General features: G+C 48.0%; 7 protein-coding genes across 7 annotated transcripts; 2 read left to right on the forward strand and 5 right to left on the reverse strand.

The window, feature by feature from the left end:
* Positions 1–1,157, reverse strand: PPTG_00310 (hypothetical protein). Its single transcript, XM_008891690.1, has one exon. The coding sequence runs from the start codon at positions 1,142–1,144 to the stop codon at positions 92–94; it is 1,053 nt and encodes a 350-aa protein (XP_008889938.1). The 5' UTR covers positions 1,145–1,157; the 3' UTR covers positions 1–91.
* A 20-nt stretch (positions 1,158–1,177) lies between these two features.
* On the forward strand, positions 1,178–3,781 carry PPTG_00311 (hypothetical protein). Its single transcript, XM_008891691.1, has one exon. The coding sequence runs from the start codon at positions 1,250–1,252 to the stop codon at positions 3,698–3,700; it is 2,451 nt and encodes an 816-aa protein (XP_008889939.1). The 5' UTR covers positions 1,178–1,249; the 3' UTR covers positions 3,701–3,781.
* A 1,235-nt stretch (positions 3,782–5,016) lies between these two features.
* Positions 5,017–5,316, reverse strand: PPTG_00312 (hypothetical protein; the record flags this gene model as incomplete). Its single annotated transcript, XM_008891692.1, has 1 exon — positions 5,017–5,316. One exon carries the CDS (start codon positions 5,314–5,316, stop codon positions 5,017–5,019), a length of 300 nt encoding a protein of 99 aa, XP_008889940.1.
* A 6,221-nt stretch (positions 5,317–11,537) lies between these two features.
* On the reverse strand, positions 11,538–11,666 carry PPTG_20706 (hypothetical protein; the record flags this gene model as incomplete). The annotated part of the gene is made up of 1 exon (XM_008892904.1): positions 11,538–11,666. The coding sequence occupies one exon, from the start codon at positions 11,664–11,666 to the stop codon at positions 11,538–11,540; it is 129 nt and encodes a 42-aa protein (XP_008891152.1).
* Positions 11,667–12,781: 1,115 nt separating this feature from the next.
* On the reverse strand, positions 12,782–13,603 carry PPTG_20707 (hypothetical protein; the record flags this gene model as incomplete). The annotated part of the gene is made up of 3 exons (XM_008892905.1): positions 12,782–12,953; positions 13,383–13,460; positions 13,560–13,603. The coding sequence occupies 3 exons, from the start codon at positions 13,601–13,603 to the stop codon at positions 12,782–12,784; spliced, it is 294 nt and encodes a 97-aa protein (XP_008891153.1).
* A 500-nt stretch (positions 13,604–14,103) lies between these two features.
* On the forward strand, positions 14,104–15,173 carry PPTG_00313 (hypothetical protein; the record flags this gene model as incomplete). Its single annotated transcript, XM_008891693.1, has 3 exons — positions 14,104–14,193; positions 14,281–14,589; positions 14,654–15,173. The coding sequence occupies 3 exons, from the start codon at positions 14,104–14,106 to the stop codon at positions 15,098–15,100; spliced, it is 846 nt and encodes a 281-aa protein (XP_008889941.1). The 3' UTR covers positions 15,101–15,173.
* Positions 15,174–16,305: 1,132 nt separating this feature from the next.
* On the reverse strand, positions 16,306–17,175 carry PPTG_20708 (hypothetical protein). Its single transcript, XM_008892906.1, has one exon. The coding sequence runs from the start codon at positions 16,867–16,869 to the stop codon at positions 16,528–16,530; it is 342 nt and encodes a 113-aa protein (XP_008891154.1). The 5' UTR covers positions 16,870–17,175; the 3' UTR covers positions 16,306–16,527.
* Between the last annotated feature and the right edge of the window lie 731 nt (positions 17,176–17,906).

Consider the following 17,906-nt stretch of genomic DNA (forward strand, 5'->3'; position numbering starts at 1 on the left):
TTTAAGTAAAGTGCAACTTTTTCACAATGTTTAAACGTTTATTATTTTCACATGTTTAAACGGTTTTACATTGTTTATGTTGTTATATTCGCTATCTGCAGGCTAATAGGATCTCGATGACTGCGTCGAGCCTTTCTGTTATGTCTTGGATGCCTGCGTCGCCGACAAGTCCAGAGACGTTCGGTGTGTCGAGTATGCGCTTGAGTTTTATTAAGACTGGTAGCACCTTGAGATTCAAAAGTTGAAAAGCAGTACCTTCAAGTTGATCCACTAGTACACTAAGAAGGGTGATCGTCAATCTCAGCACTTCTGCGTACTCGGATACGTCGAAGAATACTGTCCGGGTTGCATGTGTAGAATCGTCTTCAGTAATAGTAGGTAATGGCTCAAGAAGCTTGAGTACCAGGTCTCTTAGCATCGGCATCACCGTCTCCAATTGATCCGTGAACACATCCACATGCCGTTGACTGAAGTTCAGTAGCAATACGAGCGCATACACTCTGAAATTAGAGGCCTGTTCTGAGGACGCCAATGCCGCTTTGGATCGACTTGACGCCATCTCTCCAGTATCTTCGCATTCAATTTCTAACGACAAATTCACATTGCGATGCAAATGTTTGACAACCGTCGGTAGCAATTCAGCAATGGCCGTCAACGTGTCTTCATCCGCAATGACTATTATCCAGCCCAACACAAAGAAAGCGTCTCCTTGCACCCACTGATTCTTTCTGGTAGCCATCTTGGTCACGCTTTTGAGTATCTGCTCCCCATAGAGTCCGAGCAGTTGTTGACCTGCAACCCTCGAAATACACAGCGAACCCACCGCATTTGCAGCCTTGCACTTGAGCTGAACATCACGCGCACTCAGTGCAGAGATAACGTTGCGTAGATGCACATGCTGCGGCTGCTCTTCGATTGCATGATGCTCTTGTGTGTTGGTTTCGGCATTGGAGACGACCAGCAGCCGACGGATCTCCATGCTGATGCTGTCCAGAGGCAGCGCTGCGATCTCCGTTAGCGCCTCGACGAACACCTGCTTATCCTGGTCTTCCACGCCATTAATCGGGTCCCACTGCAGACAGCGCTGTAGCTGCTGGGCATACGCACCCAGCGTCGAGTGCTCCACTTCCTCCGAAGCCTCCATAGGACTTTTGTCGAAAAAAAAATGCATCCAAGTGATGTATCGCACATTAACGAATGTAGTTCACTTATGTAAAGTGTAACCTTGGTTACGCATTGGAGGACCATCATGGTGGCTAAGCGGCATGCGCCGTTCCGACCCAAGTACGGCGTGGAGCTGGGCTTGCGTGTTCGGGATCGGGACCCGGACACGAACGAGGTGTTGGCAGCTACGTGTCTGTTCTGCCAACTATTTGGACGCGAGAATAAGCCAGGAGCCCAACGTCGCGCCACGGAGAAAGTTGCGGTGTTCAAGCCTCCGTTCCGCAAAGACTCGATCCAGATCCACCACGTCGGGCAGCACCCCACCAAATGGGCCGAATACTGCGCATTATCCAGCGATGACAGCAAACGCGCCTTCTTCATCGCCGCAGGGGCGTCCATGGAGCTCACTCAAGCCACCGAGACCACACAGGACAGTGCGAGACCCCGCAAGACGCAGCGGACGTCAACTCCCATCTTGATAACCCCAACTTCAACTTCGACACTAACCGTTCAACCACCGAGAACTGCTTTACCGCAGAATACCGGTCAAACATTGCATTGGCTCGTAAACCGAGACATTGTCACGGTACTGGTTGGTATCATGCTTCCCTATGCAGCGTCGCCAGTTCCTGCGGGTCAAACGTATCAGTTGCATGCAGTGGCAGACTTTGAGGACATGGTAAACGCAACAGAAGGTGTGGCCGTGGATATGTTGGTAGCGAGATATCGAATTGTGATCAAGGACCCGATTCAGTTCCAGCAATTTGTGGACTATTTGAGTACCAGTGGGTCACTGAACAATACAGCCAGGATGCTACACGCTAGCTCCCAGCCAGCACCCATGGGTCCATTCTTTGATGATGATAGACAGCTATCGCCGATCAATGTGGCGCAGTATGCGAGGTTCCTGTGTGCGATTAATTTGCAGAGGATTTCAGACATCGCCAAGAGCTCAGGGATATTCTCGATCGGTCTCAAGGTCGCACCAATTGCCCCTGCATCGTTTTTTGAAGCGCAAGTAGAATACTGTTTACATTTGCAGCTCAGAGTGTTTGTAGATGGAGAAGTCACGAGTTTCCATGTGCTCTCGATTCCGTTGAACAAACGCCGTCGTTCAGACGCTGATGGGTCCAGTGGAGTCTTCGAGATTGCTGAAACAGCGCTAAATGTAATTGTGCCGCGATGGAAGGACACTATTCTTGCAGTGATTTGTGATAGCGAGGGTATCACTTCTCAAGAATCGGACGACCCACGACTGTTGCTCCGTAATGCAGTGGCTAGTCGCTTTGAGAGTGTTGCAAAGCCTGGCTTTTTGAAAGTATGCTGTGCTGCTCGTCAGCTGGACTCGCTTATGGAGAAGTTCTTTACTAAAATTTTGGGTAGTGACGAGGTTTATTCGAAACTCACGGCTTTGGTCGCATACGTTAGTCGTCAACGCGTACTGCTTAACACGATGAAGACAAACGCTCCAAGTCTCAACGACAGTAGATGGAGATCGATTGCTACGGTTACCATGTGGTTCCGACGCTATGGTGCGAGTATACGACAGCATTTTGAGCAAGTACAGTCGAGTTCTGCGCCCCCAGCTTCGTGGTGGATTCGCGTGTTGTTAGCTGCTCGGATTGGCCAGGAAGTTTTGCCAGTTCTAGAAGAAATGTCGGGATTCACTACAGAGACGTCTCGACCGCGAAATGCTGTAGACAAGCTACAAACGTTCTTGATCAACTGGTTCAACATTTCCGGCCCGCTGGAGCTTGACGACCCGGCGGTAGCAGCAGCCACCGCTCAGTCCAGAACCGACAATTCGGTCGTATCCAAGGATGGCAAGTACTCGATCAACACCAACGATGTTTCTACGGCACTAGAAGATCTGGGAACGTTCATCGCTGATACGCTACAGGCTGCTGAAAACGATGATGAGACCTTGAATGTAGTGATCAAGACCACGGTCAATGAGGTTGCTACCGGTGTGGTCAATGTCGTAGCCGGTCTCAATTCAGTCACGCTCGATATTGACGGAGTAGGCGCGGTTCTATCGGATCTACCGGCTGTTCTACCGCAACACCTCGTAAAGATGCGTGGACGTCAATTCACGGCGAGTCTCCGTCCTCAGATGGAACGGCTTCGACTTGCGGGCTGGTCACGACAAGAAATCGACTGGATCGAGCAGGACTTCCAGGATCTGTGTGGTGCTTATTTTCGTGAACCGCCATTGAAATCGGCGCTGGATTCGCATATCAAAACAAGCGCCTTCCAAGCTTCATGGAGTTGTCTTCAAGGGCGATTTATACGCCTGCAACGTTTTTGCGGTCTCATGGCGACTGCGTTTTCTATGGCTGATACCACCAGCGACTCTACGAGTGCAAAGAGCTTCTCGGTAATGGGCTGCAATGCTTTGGCTCCAATGTCACAGATCATCAGTCTACCCGGAGACTTGGAAGCTGGTGTGTCTGATCTGTCGGTGCAAGCTGCGCTGCAGGCTAAACAGTTTCGACGGCTCCAAACAGTAAAACCTTTAGACATCGGTTCAACATAAATACATGGCCAGTTTGAGTTAACCAACGAGAATGGAGAAAATAGTTATTGAAATAAAATTGAAGAGCCACTCTGCCAGCTACTTCGTTTGTTACTACTTTTTTGGCTAGAGAACTAAACTCGTCTTCACTTCACAAAGGTACTTTAAAACCTCTGCTCGAAAGAAAAAAATGCACATTTTCCAATCCAATTATTTATACTGCAGAAGTAGTGTACTGCGAGTAGTATTTGTGGTTCAATCTGACAGCGTTCTCTGGTTTTCACATTGCAACCTGGTGAAGATATTTTTAAAGGTCTGTTGTTGGATGGGACAAGGAATTTAAGACCATAGAGGATCCTCGTGCTTCCCCTGAAGAAGCTCTGATATTTAGCAACAACAAATTATATTTATTATTATATGTTTCGAGATTTCTTTGCCGTCGCATCTGCTCCGTAGCCGCAACATCAAAGCTTGATTGCATTGATAGTACAGCTTGAAACATTCAAAAACGACAACTCCCTGGGTGGACGTAGACTTTACTTCTATTGGATTGAAATTACACGATGACTCTGTAACCTGATGGAATCGTCCGCTGATACCCGTGAGGCCTTGCAATTATTGGCAAGATTAGGTCAAAAATTACAAGTCGAGACAAAAAGCTTGTTATGATGGCCCCTAATTGGCAGTTTACCTTAGCGCGAATGTCAGGCTACTTACGAGCGAAGTTGCTTATCGAGTCTCATCGTTCGAGGTGATTCGTTGGATTTATCGAAAGTTTGAAGACAAGAATCGAGTTGATTTGGTTGGTCAAGTGGGGTGGTTTATCCCTACTGGTCGTCTACAGCCTGATGATCAGTATTGGACGGTGATCGAACCTTCACCGGAAGACCCTGAGCACTTCTGGATCGTTCGAACGCATTATCCGCTGGAAGGCAGGAGTACATGTAGTGCAATGGGATCCACGCTTCAACAAAAGGCGATCCAGGAATCGATGATGGAGGTAATCGCGAAAAATCGCGCCGGTAATTGTAAATTGTGCAAAGTACTTTTCTGGATCAAGCGGGCACCATAATGCACCCGCCTCCTGTACTGTCAGCGTATACCCCGCAGTGTGGAAGAATTCGTGTGAGTGGATCCTGTTCTATTAGCAGACTCTATTCGAGCTCAAATTGGAGTTAGCAGATTGGTAAGTACCAGGTAATAGTGCACAGCGATTCATCCTGGTATTGTTTCTTTTAGTCTTTGAAGTTATCTAGCGCGACTAGAATGTTTTGGGTGTTTAAGAACCTTTAAACTGTATTAAGCTAAAAACAAATCGTCCTATTTCAAGGTACCAACTACACTTTGCGTTTCCCATCTCGCCATAGCTTGTACAAGCGCTCAATAATGGTGGCCCATATTTTCTTCACCTCGATCTTCATTCCGGCCAAAGCAGCACCGATAGTTCGCTCTTCGTCATTAGCATTGAACCCTTCTGTGGCCAGCTTGTTGTCCCCACGCAAACGGCTTTTCTCATTAACTGTGTACTCGGTCGACAGTACACGAACTGGAACGTTGGCAGTGCTGGATGAGGCAGCTGCAAGAGTTGCTGCAAGCAAACACAGAGTCGCGAGTATAAGCAAGAAAAGTGAGCGCATGGCTGGAAGCTGTTGAACGTGAGGAAGCAACTTCGGGACTGATTGAGAGCAGGTACTACTCCAAAGGAGTACGAGTGCATCTGATCGGCCACCATTGATGTCAGGCAAAACAACTTTAAAGTTGCCCCAACTGCATAATGTTGCTAGAACAAGCCTAACAAAGAATCTCGTCTGGAAAGCCGGAGAAGCTGGACAGCTGTTACAGTATGTGTGAAAATGGCGGTGCCGACAGTGCTGTGGCTCCCAATGCCCCCCCCCTTTCCTCCCGCACAGCACTTGGATGTAAAGTCCCAGTTGGAATTCCTTTTATAAAGGCAGGCTGCCAAATTCATAAAAGTAGCTGGGGACGCAATTGGCGTGAAACCTGATTTAGTCTTAGATAATACTAGTATGAGTCACTCAAATAGTCCAATGATGATTTGTTCCGCTGTTTACCAGCGGATGCCCTAAACAATTACAGAAGAGCAGGTCGCTGATCTGGTCTTTTTTGGTCACCGCTAAAGTCCTGGCCGTTAATTTTCGGACACCAGAAAATTACAATAACTTTGGTTGTAGATCAAATTAGCGCATGCTATTTAGATATGAATAGCCAATTAGAATAACAAAAAGCGGGCATGTGTAAAAATTTGCGAATTTGAAGGCCTTCGATGGCCTCCCATACAGCTTTATTTCTTCGTAGTTGGTCAAAATTGTTCGGACGTAAGGGCATACTTTATTTCATAGTAAATATCATAATGATTGTGTGATTGATTGATCGGCTGGGGAACTACATATAAGTGTGGCTTGGCGTGGCCCCAAAGACTTCACTTCCCAATGGGACGAGGGGCACCAGTAGGAGCGCGAGAACGTGGTCGCATTGCAGGCCTTCGTGAAAGCGGTCAGACCATTCGCGAAATCGCTTTTGGTATCAAGCGCTCCAAGGACACAGTGAGCCGTGTTATCCGCGAGGGTATCCGAGCCACGAAGGGCAAGGGGCCGAAGAAGACCAAACCGCAAGGAAGACTCCCCCCCCCGTGATATCGCTCCGTAAATTTCGTCGTGTCGTCCGGCTCGCTGCGAACGGACCTTACACATCTGCGCAGCTCAAGTCCCGCACCGAGACTAAGGCATCGGCTCGCAGTCTTCGCCGGCTTTTTTCCGTGTAGACTATCTAGTATACACAAAAATGGAGAGCACGCTAGACTTATCTCCTGCTCACAAAGCAGTCCGACTGGACTGGGCGAAAGCCATGATTACGCGCGACTGGACTGACGTCGTCTTCAGCGACGAGATAAAAATTAACCTCGACGGGCCGGATGGCTACAAATCGTACTTGCGTGACTTGCGTTACCCGGCCCAAAAGTATGCCAAGCGTCAGCAGGGTGGGGACATCGCGGGGGGGGGGGGGGGGGGGGGGGGGGGGTCAGTGATGGTATAGGCAGCATTTAATATCGAGGGGAAGAGTGAGATTGCGGTGCTGGTGGGTAAGCAAAATTCTGCTAAATACGTCTACACGTTATCTGATTTCCTGTTACCTGCACCATGGCATTGACTTTGTTTTCAGCAAGACAACGCGAGTATTCACACTTCTCGCGAAACACTTTATTTGAAGAAATGCAAATAGAAGTGATGAATTGGCCTGCGATGTCTCCGGATCTTAATCCTATTGAGAACCTCTGGGCTATTTTATCACAGGAGGTCTATCAAGACGGTCGTCAGTTCAACACGACACAAGAGCTCACCATGGCCATCGTTGCAGCCTGGGCCAAAATTCAGCATAAAACGCTGAAGTCCCTGATATCCTCAATGCCCCGCCGCTGCATTGAAATTATCGAGTGTCGTGGAAACAAGACAAGTTACTAGGCTAGCTCATGCTGACAATCATTATTTAATATGAAATAAAGTATGCCATTACGTCCGAACAATTTTGACCAACTACGAAAAAATTAAGCTGTATGGGAGGTCATCGAAGGCCTTCAAATTCGCAAATTTTTACACATACCCGCTTTTTGTTATTCTAATTGGCTATTCATATCTAAATAGCATGTGCTGATTTGATATACAGCAAAAGTTATTGTAATTTTTCTGGTGTCCGAAAATTTATGGCCAGGACTTTAAACTTGGGGTCCAAATAGGGGATCAGAATGAAATAGGGACCAAACACAGACCACGCACAAAGTGACATTTTTCAATACCTCGTACATTGTATATTAGTAAGCGAGACCATTATATTATGCATTAGAGGTTGCATGAGATTTTGTTTATTATCTAAACTACCTACTTGTTTTGGGTTGCCGCCACGCGGCGGGTAATTGGGGTCGAGCCCAGCGTTGGTCGACCTCTCCTTCTAGTTGTGCTGGCACGACCTCCTCGTGTTCTCCGAGACATTCGAGACCCCGGGTAGAACGTCGGGGTTCACGACGAGGGCCCCTTCCACCTCGAGTTGTGCCACTTCCACGACGTGACGAACCGCGGGCTCCACGGCGAGCTTGAGGCACTAAATTTACAGCGACAGGCAGAACGATTTCTTCGTGTGGAGGGGTCATGGCTCGGGGCTATATCGCTGAGAAGTTGTACATAGCGACGCGAAATCGTGTCAATTGTGCGATTAGGAATATGGGTGAAACGGGGTGTAGCAGAACACAAATACCGTCAGATGTGGATCTTCACACAAACCACAACAATACGCCTACTGTACAACCTATATTTGCCAGTTGATCTGGCTAAGCCAGGTAAGATAGGCGCTTTTTTGGCCTGCGCTGGGGTTGGTCCCCCGCGGTTCGGCCCAGCCGGGACAGGCGGTTTGCTAAGTCACGGCCAACCAAGTCAGTCTCCTTCGAGCGTTGGTAGGTGATCCCTGTGAATCTCTGTTCTTGAAAACCTGTGCCCTCCATCAAAGGATGGACGACAGCGCGCGAGCGCTTTTACAGGCCGCGGAGCGCATCTCAGCTAGAAGTGTCACGGCACCCAGGCAATCCAGCGTGCTGGCTGACCGACCTGGCGAGTCTTGTCAGTTCCTGGTTGAGCGGGTCTTTTATGTGCTCGCTGAGTGAGTCTTACTTCTTCGCGCAGAGCAAGACTGCTGCCCTACCCGGGCCTACCTTATCTCTTGACTCTACAAGTCAGTACCCTACAACCTGTGCCTCTCGGGTTCCAACGGCAGACATAATCCGGCCCTGTGCCGGTACCTACCGGAAGAGTTTGCATGTGTCTTGAACTCGGATAATTCTGCTCTGTTTGTCTCTTATCTGCTAGGAGCCTATTCGGGCTCCTCCTGTTCTTTTCCTATATTTTCATAACAAATATCAAGTGAAATGGAGTATCGGATCTCATCCGACCATTCACCGGCTCCAACGGCTAGGCGACTCTTCGGACTTAGCTGACGTCCGCCGGGTGAGTACCGTGACCCTTGACTCCTTATCCATCGTCAGGCAGGTCATTATCGTAGACCTTGGCTCCTGAGTCGCATGGGTACATTTCTTCCTGGCTCATCCTAGGTCCTGGTTAAGACGCGACGCCGAACTTGAATATCTGCTTCAACGTATGCCGCGGATGCGGCGAGATCCATGACGCTGGGAGGAATTCTACAATCTGAATCGCCCGTGGTTGAATCCAGCCAAGCACGGAGGACTGCTACCAGAGGAAGCGGAGAAGATGTAAAACTTGGACGCTCGCCGGGTTGGAATCCGGTATGAGCGGAGAGTTCTAGGTACTGCATTTATGCATTTGTGAACAGGATGTCGCTAGATCATGGTACCAAGACTCCAGATCAAGCCAAAAATACACGTAATCTGCATGGGATGCCAGTTATCAAGATCTCAAGCCTTCATCGAATTGATGAATATGCCAGATCCGAAATCTCATCGACCTTGGATCTCTATCTCGGTGAGACCAAGGGATTTGGAAGCAGCTGGACCAGCATCGATGGTTTACAACCGCTAAAAATGAGATCGTCACTGAACCTCCTAAGATTTGTCGGATCGCAGAAGTCCGCGGATCTGAGGTCGGATCTATGAATCTTCTCCCTGGGGAGTCCCGTGGATAATGGAAATATCACGCACCAGGGAAATGGATTCGACAAGCCAAGGTAGGAGGCAAAATCAACAATATGAAGACGATCCTGCTTCTGGATAGCGGCACCGAGGTGTCTATATCGGACGTCGCCTTTGCTTGTAAGGTAGGGTGCCAGATCGAAGACTGCGTTTGTGTTGGGGGAGGTGTATACAGAAGGAATAGGAGGGCTCGGATCAAGATCACGCTGACAGGCTGCTTAGTGTATTGGTTCGAGATCTGGGTCGGAGATATAGTCGGTCAAGGCGCGATCCTAGGTATGAGTTTCATGGTACCTGCCGGGGTGACGCTGGATCCGGCCGATGGGGCTATGTGTTTCACTGACGAGATGCGGATCCAGCTTAGTGGATGTCGACCCTTGTACGGTACCAAGATGAGGATCGCGAGGGCAGATCAAACAACCTGGATCGAACCTGGCGGAGCCTGGCAATTACCTGAGCGTCTGAAGTGGACCGATGTCACGCGAAGCGAGGAGTGGGTAGCTCGGTAGTCCAAGGACCAGATCGATCCCAATACCTCCAGATCACGAATATTAGTGATCGAAGATTTCTACTGTATCATTATCAGGAAATTGGTGGCTGGCTTGCGGTGGACTGAGTGCCGTAGCGCCCACGATGTGTGACGATTGGGTCTCGCCGATATCGGGAGTGGAGAATCAGCCCTATGAAGCGACTACCAAGAGAAGACCTGAGGCTTCAAGCGAGTTGCCAGAAGAGCCGATCGGACCTTTAGTCGAGCAGCCGGTGTCTCCCACGCCGCGTATGATACTGAAGAGAGAACGACGGAGCTCGTGCAGGCTGGATCTCTTGTGCCGAAGAGTGATTACGACGACCCATATCTGATTCCTGAGTCTGGATTTCGAATGGCTGAAATATATCGGAAAAATTCAGATGGTTCGTCGTCAGATCCAGGGTCTACGTCATATGAGACGTCAAATTATATCCAGTGATGGCGACACTGGTTAAGCAAGAGACATCAAAAGGAAATCTGCCTTCGCGTGTGTCGGGTTACGTTGTATTGAATATGGAGGAGGGATGCAAGCTGGTCGTGCCGCCTTCCTACAATCGAGTGAACTGAGGCCTGATGTGGCGAAGTCGGTGAAAACGTTTTGCCGTCCAGGGGGTGGTGTATAGCGCAACCCAGAAAACAAGGGGGAGTACCAGAGAAAAACCCTTTCTCTGAGCCAGTAGGTCCGAGAAGCCACTTCGGCGCGAGAGAATTCGGCCAGGAAGAGTCGTCCTGCGCAAGGATGAACCGGGTATTCCGCGTACGGTGGTGAAGGTGACTTTCAGGGTGGCGTGAGTACCTTGCGTATCCTCGTAGGCTTGTTTGTCTTCGACGGAACAGCACTCCACTGGATGGACCTTGAGGGGGATGGAAGATCTATAACCTTAGAGGAAGTGCGGGGCAAACGTCCACTCTAAGATGCAGCCTCGGGAACTTCGAAAGTAATCCTGGCGCAGGTGTCCGCACCTGGATCAGGGATACCAGAAGTGTGTACGCTAGGATGCAGAGAATATGTGTACAGTCTCCAGGTGCGTTTCTGGACTGGTTGATAACCAACAGATAAGCAGAGGATATTTGCAGCTGTCCCAATATTACAGACCCGGGGCGGGAGTATCACACGCTATGCTCAGTCGAGGCTTAGCTTGGCCACCTAGCAGGTCTAAACACTCACAATACAGACGCGCTCTACCTCAATTAAGAGGATAGAATTCGATGTAATCCTGGATATGGTCAATCCACACAGGAGTCAATACAAATTCCTAGAGGCGGCTACTTAGCGCTCTAGGAATACAAAGAATAATTTGAAATGGGCAAAACACAAACAAGTTAGCGACCCAACTAGGATATGATATAGGTGGGTCACTTAAGGATATCAATCACTGGTTATCTCCTAACCGGACTTGAGATGGATGGAGTTCCAGCGAGTGATCAGTCCTTCTTGATCAACTTGCACGGGTATGTGGGGGCGCAGGCGGCATGATTGCTTCTTCGATGCGGCGCTTCCCTGATGGCTAGTACTGAACAGAACACTTGTGCTCTACACGGCTAAATGAACTCTGTGTAAAGTTACCAATAGATCCTATATCTTCTTCTTCCTGACTTCTTCTGTCTTCCTCTTCATCTCATTTAGCATCCTTCTCGTTTTTGTCTTGTCTTCATTATGGTCATCTTGGTGTTGGTATAGCAGTCCGCTTGCAGTTGGGCTTGGTCTCGACTTCATTATAGTCGAGAACGAGTGTCTTGACGTCAGTATGAAGCGATCTTGTCGACTCAACAGTTTTGCCCTTGGTCATGGTTGAACTTCGGTACGCGTTCCGCTTGATCGCGTTACCTGGTCGTGGGTTGGTGGTTGGCTGTCATCTTGGCGCAAAGTCGATGAATCGCAGTATGTCTTGAGCAAGCGCTTGGTTGCTCCTACTAGGATGCACCGGTCATTCACTGGTGTCATCTTGGGACTTGTAGTACATTCCTTGGATTGGGCGTGGGAATCTCAGAGGGCAGTATACCGAGGATGGCCTGTCTCCTGGATTACACCTTGTAATTTTGGCGCGAACTTCTTGTACCGTATTCATTGTGGCGCACGCAGCGGGTACACCCTTGGTATGACTTCAACACACCATACATCTTGGCGTGTGTGTCTGGCACAAAGTGTATCCTGGCTCAACGGCCTTCTACCGCGTTCATCTTGGGGCAAGGGCCTTGAGCGTTGCTCATCCTGGCGCAGGCACCTCGTACGGTATCCATCTTGGCGTTGCTTGAATTTTACAACAGCAGGCATGGGGCAGCAATCTGTACGCTGCACCAAGGTCGGACAAGGGGATCAGACAGTAACAAAAAATACGCCCAGCGAGCTGCTTCTAATTGAAGTATGACATATATTTATAGAAGCCAGGCGCAAACACATCGATAAGTTGTTCAGCAAAATGGTCGTCGTCAGCGCTTAACGACGGACAGGAAGTCACAGGCGCAACTCAGAGCGACCTTGCCTTCGGTGCCTCCTCATTTGCCCTCGCTACAGAATCCAGTAGACGTTGACACTGTATCACTGTGTCTTATCTTTATCGCGGAGGATCAAGCTAGTTTCCTGACAGGGCCCTTGCCTCACGAGAGCAGATATGATCATCTTACATCATCTCTTTCTTTGCAGCTCGATCTTGATCTCGATCCGCGTCCGCCGGCTGCACACCAGGGACGTGATCCAGATTTGACTCCTGTACTTTTACAACTTATGATTGTTCTGGTCTCATTATCGGCGGATCTCCAGATCCCAGATGCTTCGTCTCAACAGAATCCTTCCCATCAGGCGAAGGAACCGGATCTGACGGAAACGTACCGTGTGGGGATTCTCCCGTAGTAGAGAGTTGATTGTGATCTGTGAGACAAAGTGGTTTGGAATCTTCAAATGGCGCTACGGTGTCGCGACTTTGGATTGCAGTTGATGGATGATGATTGACTGCTTAGCGGATGATACCCCGGCCGCACCCGTGTGACACGGGCGGAGCTGGGCTGTGTGGATTTTGTGGAAGATATGTTGGCACCTGGATGGAGATGGGTCCGACATTTCCTGGTAGGCGTGCCTCCTGAAAATGCATATTCAAAAAGTCAAAGAGACATCTCATTCCAGGCCCGGACTTTCTCTTGCGAGGAGTACCTAAAGACTGGTGGAAAGCTATCCTGGAGAACGTATCGTAGGACGACCTCCTCTCACTGTAGTCCCGCCCAACAAGAACAATAGCGCATACCCAAGATGGTTACGGGTAAAGAACACACGCTGGACGCCTCAAGGACATATTTCCCTTAGCTGAACGACAAAAGGAGCCCGGAGATGTGACCAGTGAGTCTAACCTAGTGAATTTAAAGTAATATTCAATGTTTTTTTTCTTTATTCACGTATCCCTTCTTAGAGCATCTCCACCGGTAGGTGAGTAAAACCAAACGTACTAAAAATCCTTTCCGGACCAAAAATTTAAAATCGTGCAGGAGAGCTTTGCTCATACACACATGCATACGCACGACCAGAAAGTACGGGGTTCTGGCCAACTTGCGCAAAACCCATACTCGTGTGTTTGTTTATAAGCAAAGCTCTCCTGCATGATTCTATGTTTTTGGTCCGGAAAGGATTTACGTTAATACGTGTAGTTTTACTCAACTACCGGTGGGGATGCTCTAAGATGGCCAAATTTTACCGATCGAATACAGGGCTGTAGTTGGTGCCGTATGTTTCTTGCATTTTGTATCAACACATGCTTTAAAGATTACCCTTCTAGTCATACTACATAATCAACGCGACCTTTTTTAATACTTCTCTCATGTGTTCGCGGTAGGCTACCACAGGTTTCACTTCCAGTTTCACTTCTGCCCAGCGCCCTCATGTTTTCCCCTAAAGAGTCAGCGATATTATTGGAGCTTCTTGACGGTCCAAACATCTTGCTCGATACGGATCTCATTGGTAATGAGGAGGGAGTTGTCGCACCTGCATCACGAACCCGGAGGAGCTATCGCAGCGTAAAGAGCAATGTACCTTATTCGACAGGGCTTCAGCGTCGTCGGAAGGGGGAGATAGCAGCACTGCGGATGCAAGAACAGGAGCTGAGCGCCAAGTTAAAATATTTAACTGAAGCAAGCAGTCGTCTCTCGCACAGAAAAAAAATGCTAGGGGAACATCATGAGCAGCCAAAGTGGCGTGATCGTGCACTTGGCAATTGGTGTGAACGAAGGTGCTCGGTGCGTATGAATGTCGAGTTAAAAAAGATGTACGCACAGCAGCTCCAGCTTTTGAACTCTATGCGGGAAGCACTTGGGAAGAATGGTGTACTCGAGGTGAGTCATCTTGGTTATCGAGTATCATCTTGCTTTTTTTTGTTAACAATATTCTTCCGTTGTAATTGTTGTGAATTAATTTTGCAGGGGTTAAAGTTTGTTGAACAGTTCCAACCGACAGCCGATCGACCCTTTTTCCTGGGTGATACGAGTGAGCCGATGCTAGCAGAATTATCGAGTAATTTGGCTCAGATGCATCTACGCGCAGACCAGAAAATGCCGATTTTAGGGAATAGCCCCTCTGTCACTTTGTCCACCCGAACAAAGCATCATGGACTCTGCGAAACTCGAATCGAAACCTCTTCCATTACACCACTCGTGTGTTCGGCTCAAGAGGCTGAGCGGATTTTGCTGCACCACATCACCAAGAGCAGCGTTAAACAAGCCTTCGACTTTGTACGTGCTCATTTGATGAATGTTCTCAGTTAAGCTAATTCTTTTTCTCTTGATTCTCGTGTAGAATGAGAAACAAAGCTCTCGCGAACAACAAACGGCCCATGGCCGAAGCTGCGTAACGCATCTGTACATTCAAAACGACAAGCTGGATGCCCCTCGCTACGCCAATGCATTTGGTGTCTATCGAAAGTTTGAAGATAGGAATCGAATTGATCTCGTGGGACAAGTGAGGTGGTTTGTACCTAGTGACCATCTTCATCTAGATGAACAGTACTGGACGGTGATCGAACCCTTGCCTGCAGAGCCTGAGCGCTTCTGTGTCGTTCGAGCGTATTACCAGCTGGAAGGCAGAAGTGCGTGCACTGGAGTGGGATCCCAACAAAAGGAAACGCGAGATCACGTGATGGAAGTTATCGCTAAAAAGTCGCGCCAGTATCTGCAGTTTATGCAGAGCACTTTTCTAGACCAAGTGGACCCGATAATGCAACCTTCACCTGTGATGCCGGCTTAGATTCCTGGCAGGGTTGATGAAAATACAGCTGCATTTGTTTAATACAGTCAGTATACGATCTTGACTAATCCAAGTTCTTTGCAAACAAATCAGTCAAACGTCCTCATGCTGTTGGGATGTCTGTATTACGTGGTCGTAGCACTACCAGGATAATTGAGGTTCTTCTTGTACAGACTATGAAGACGACACTGGCGTGTTTTATGAGTTTGATGGTGGGTTGATCATCCAGGAAAGTACCCTCATGCTTGAAAAGCTCCTATATCTATCATAATTGCAACCAATACGTCCAATCATATCCTGCTGCAATGGAACACTCCAGGCTAAGCTTTCACAACTTGTTTACTGCACAGTAACCGAAGGACTTGCTACGGAAAGAGCGCATATTATATAATACTAAGCATTAAAAAAACTGGCATAACATAATAAGTCAGTTTATTTATTTTCTTCGATTTCAGCTTGACCTAAGGATCTGGCATATTTTAATAATAGCCATGGCATCTTGACAGGCAAAGCCTTTATCTGGAAAACAACCCAAAACTTTACCTGCCATGCGGCACGATCGAAGCAGAGGCCCAACAGAGAGTCTAGGAACGAAAAAATTCAAATTCATGATGGTCAGAATGAAACGAATAGACAATCCCAGCCAGCAGAATATCGCGAACACCAACACTGACCTCGATGTCCGGTGGCACTAGCGATCTGATATCACTCTCGGGATGGCGAGTCACAACGTACTGATAATGGCTACACGATTAAGTCTCTCAGGTTATCTGGTGTGTACGAATATGTAAAAAAAAAGAGAAGTCGCTAACCATTCGATCAAAATCCATTAAAAAAAAACAACAACAACATCAACAAAATTTCATAAGTTAGATTAGTAGTTGCCGTACAAACTAGCTTACAAGCATCAAACAAGAGCGATAAACTGCCATGAGCTACTAATAAATTGTGAAACGCGTGTCCATGATTTTACTTTTTACTTGAGAAAATTGCATATTGAAATCAGCAGCGTGTTCGGGTAGCAATTGGGCTCACTGGATGTTTGTATGCGCAGTTTTGCAGTTCCATTCGTCTTACTCGTTTGCAAACATGATACATTTCTTAAATGAAGTCCTTCGCACCAATCTATCTCCATGCAGAGTTTGCTTAGACAGGGTTGAGCTAGTCAGCGAAGCGGTTACATCCTGGCTAGAAGCTATACCTACCTGTCACTTGCATTAATCAGCAGTGCTCTGCGGCAGAGCGCTGGCGATTAATTTGCAGAGCCTCTGCCCATAGTCTACGAGTAATTCCCTGTACATAAATCAGTGTTTCAGATAGTCACCGAGCTGTATCCTCACGGTCTAGCTATATTAAGACCACACGAATCCAATCGAGCGGGGCCTACATCTTTACAGCTCGCTGTATTTGCTTTCTTGGGTGTAACCTCAAGTGCCGACTGCCACCGCTGTGTTCTGCACGCGAGATTTTTTCCGCCAAACCTTATACAAACGCTCAACTATGCTGGCCCAAAATTTCTTCATCGAACCCGATATCTCGTTCTTCATCCGGGCCAAAGTAGTGCTGATCGTTCGCTCCTCGTCGTTAGCATTGAACCCGTCCGTGACCAGCTTGTTGTTGTTGTCCCCGCGCAGACGTCTTTGCTCATTTGAGACGAACTCGGTCGACAGCTCACGAACCGGGCTGTTGACAGTGCTGGATGAGGCAGCCCCGGCAGTTGATAAGAGCAAACACAACGTCGCAAGTATAAGCAACACGTGCGAACGCATGGTCGGAAGCAGTTCAATTTGGGATATGATCGAGACAGTTGGCTAGCTGGATTACTGTGCTGGTAACCTGGCACCATTGATAATTTATGTTGCCCAACACCATAATGTTGCTTGAACAAGCCTATTCTTGAATCCTAAGCGGGACGGGTGTCATGGCGTTTAGAACTCGAAAACGACGATGATGGCATTTTTGGGTTCTCATAATGCCGCTTGAAAAGGACATCTATAAGGAGATCTGCACTAGTCAAATAGAGATACAGGTAGATTGGGTTTGGTCAGCGCGATGACGTGGAATTTGATTTGCCTAAGAATTACAAGCGTCAATGTGACTACTGGTATTTCTCAACAGAGTTTTCACCCCTTCTAGATTTTGAGATTAGATTTTAAGAGCACGCACATGATGATTACGAATCGTACGTAATCAGTTGATGTTAAGAAGGGTGAGCAAATCTTACAGTACAGTCGTGCACCTCCAATTCGGCACCGGTATCAGTCGATACCCTGCCAGATTTTATGATTACGCGAATCGGATGCGCAATCGCCTTTGCCCATCACCACCCTAGCAATTAACCTCAACGGTTTTCGGGGAGGGATGACATGCCACATCGATCTGATTTCAAAATTTTGAAGCGGACGTCTTCATACAAATAAACACTTTATTTTTTACCGCCAAAGACAATGGGACATCGCCCTTCCTCCTACATGTCGCTAACTCTAGCACAAAAGCAGTCTTTGTGCGATCTGATTTCAAAATTTTGAAGCGGACGTCTTCATACAAATAAACACTTTATTTATTACCGCCAAAGACAATGGGCCATCGCCCTTCCTCCTACATGTCGCGAACTCTAGCACAAAAGCAGTCTTTGTGCGAGAAGTACAAGTCAGATTCTACGCTCTCTCATTCAGAACTTGCTCGTTCTACAAGGGTGTTCCTTACACATCGGTCGACGTTTACTCCGCCATGAAGTGGTTGTCTGAAGGCTGGAACAACATATCTGCAAAGACTATTAGAAATTGTTGGTGCCACACAGACATCG

Source organism: Phytophthora parasitica (genome assembly GCF_000247585.1).
Source record: "Phytophthora parasitica INRA-310 unplaced genomic scaffold supercont2.1, whole genome shotgun sequence".
Lineage (NCBI taxonomy): Eukaryota > Oomycota > Peronosporomycetes > Peronosporales > Peronosporaceae > Phytophthora > Phytophthora nicotianae.

Coding starts and splice junctions, on each gene's coding strand:
- PPTG_00310 (XM_008891690.1), bottom strand. CDS start 1,144: ATGGAGGCTTCGGAGGAAGTGGAGCACTCGACGCTGGGTGCGTATGCC.
- PPTG_20708 (XM_008892906.1), bottom strand. CDS start 16,869: ATGCGTTCGCACGTGTTGCTTATACTTGCGACGTTGTGTTTGCTCTTA.
- PPTG_00311 (XM_008891691.1), top strand. CDS start 1,250: ATGGTGGCTAAGCGGCATGCGCCGTTCCGACCCAAGTACGGCGTGGAG.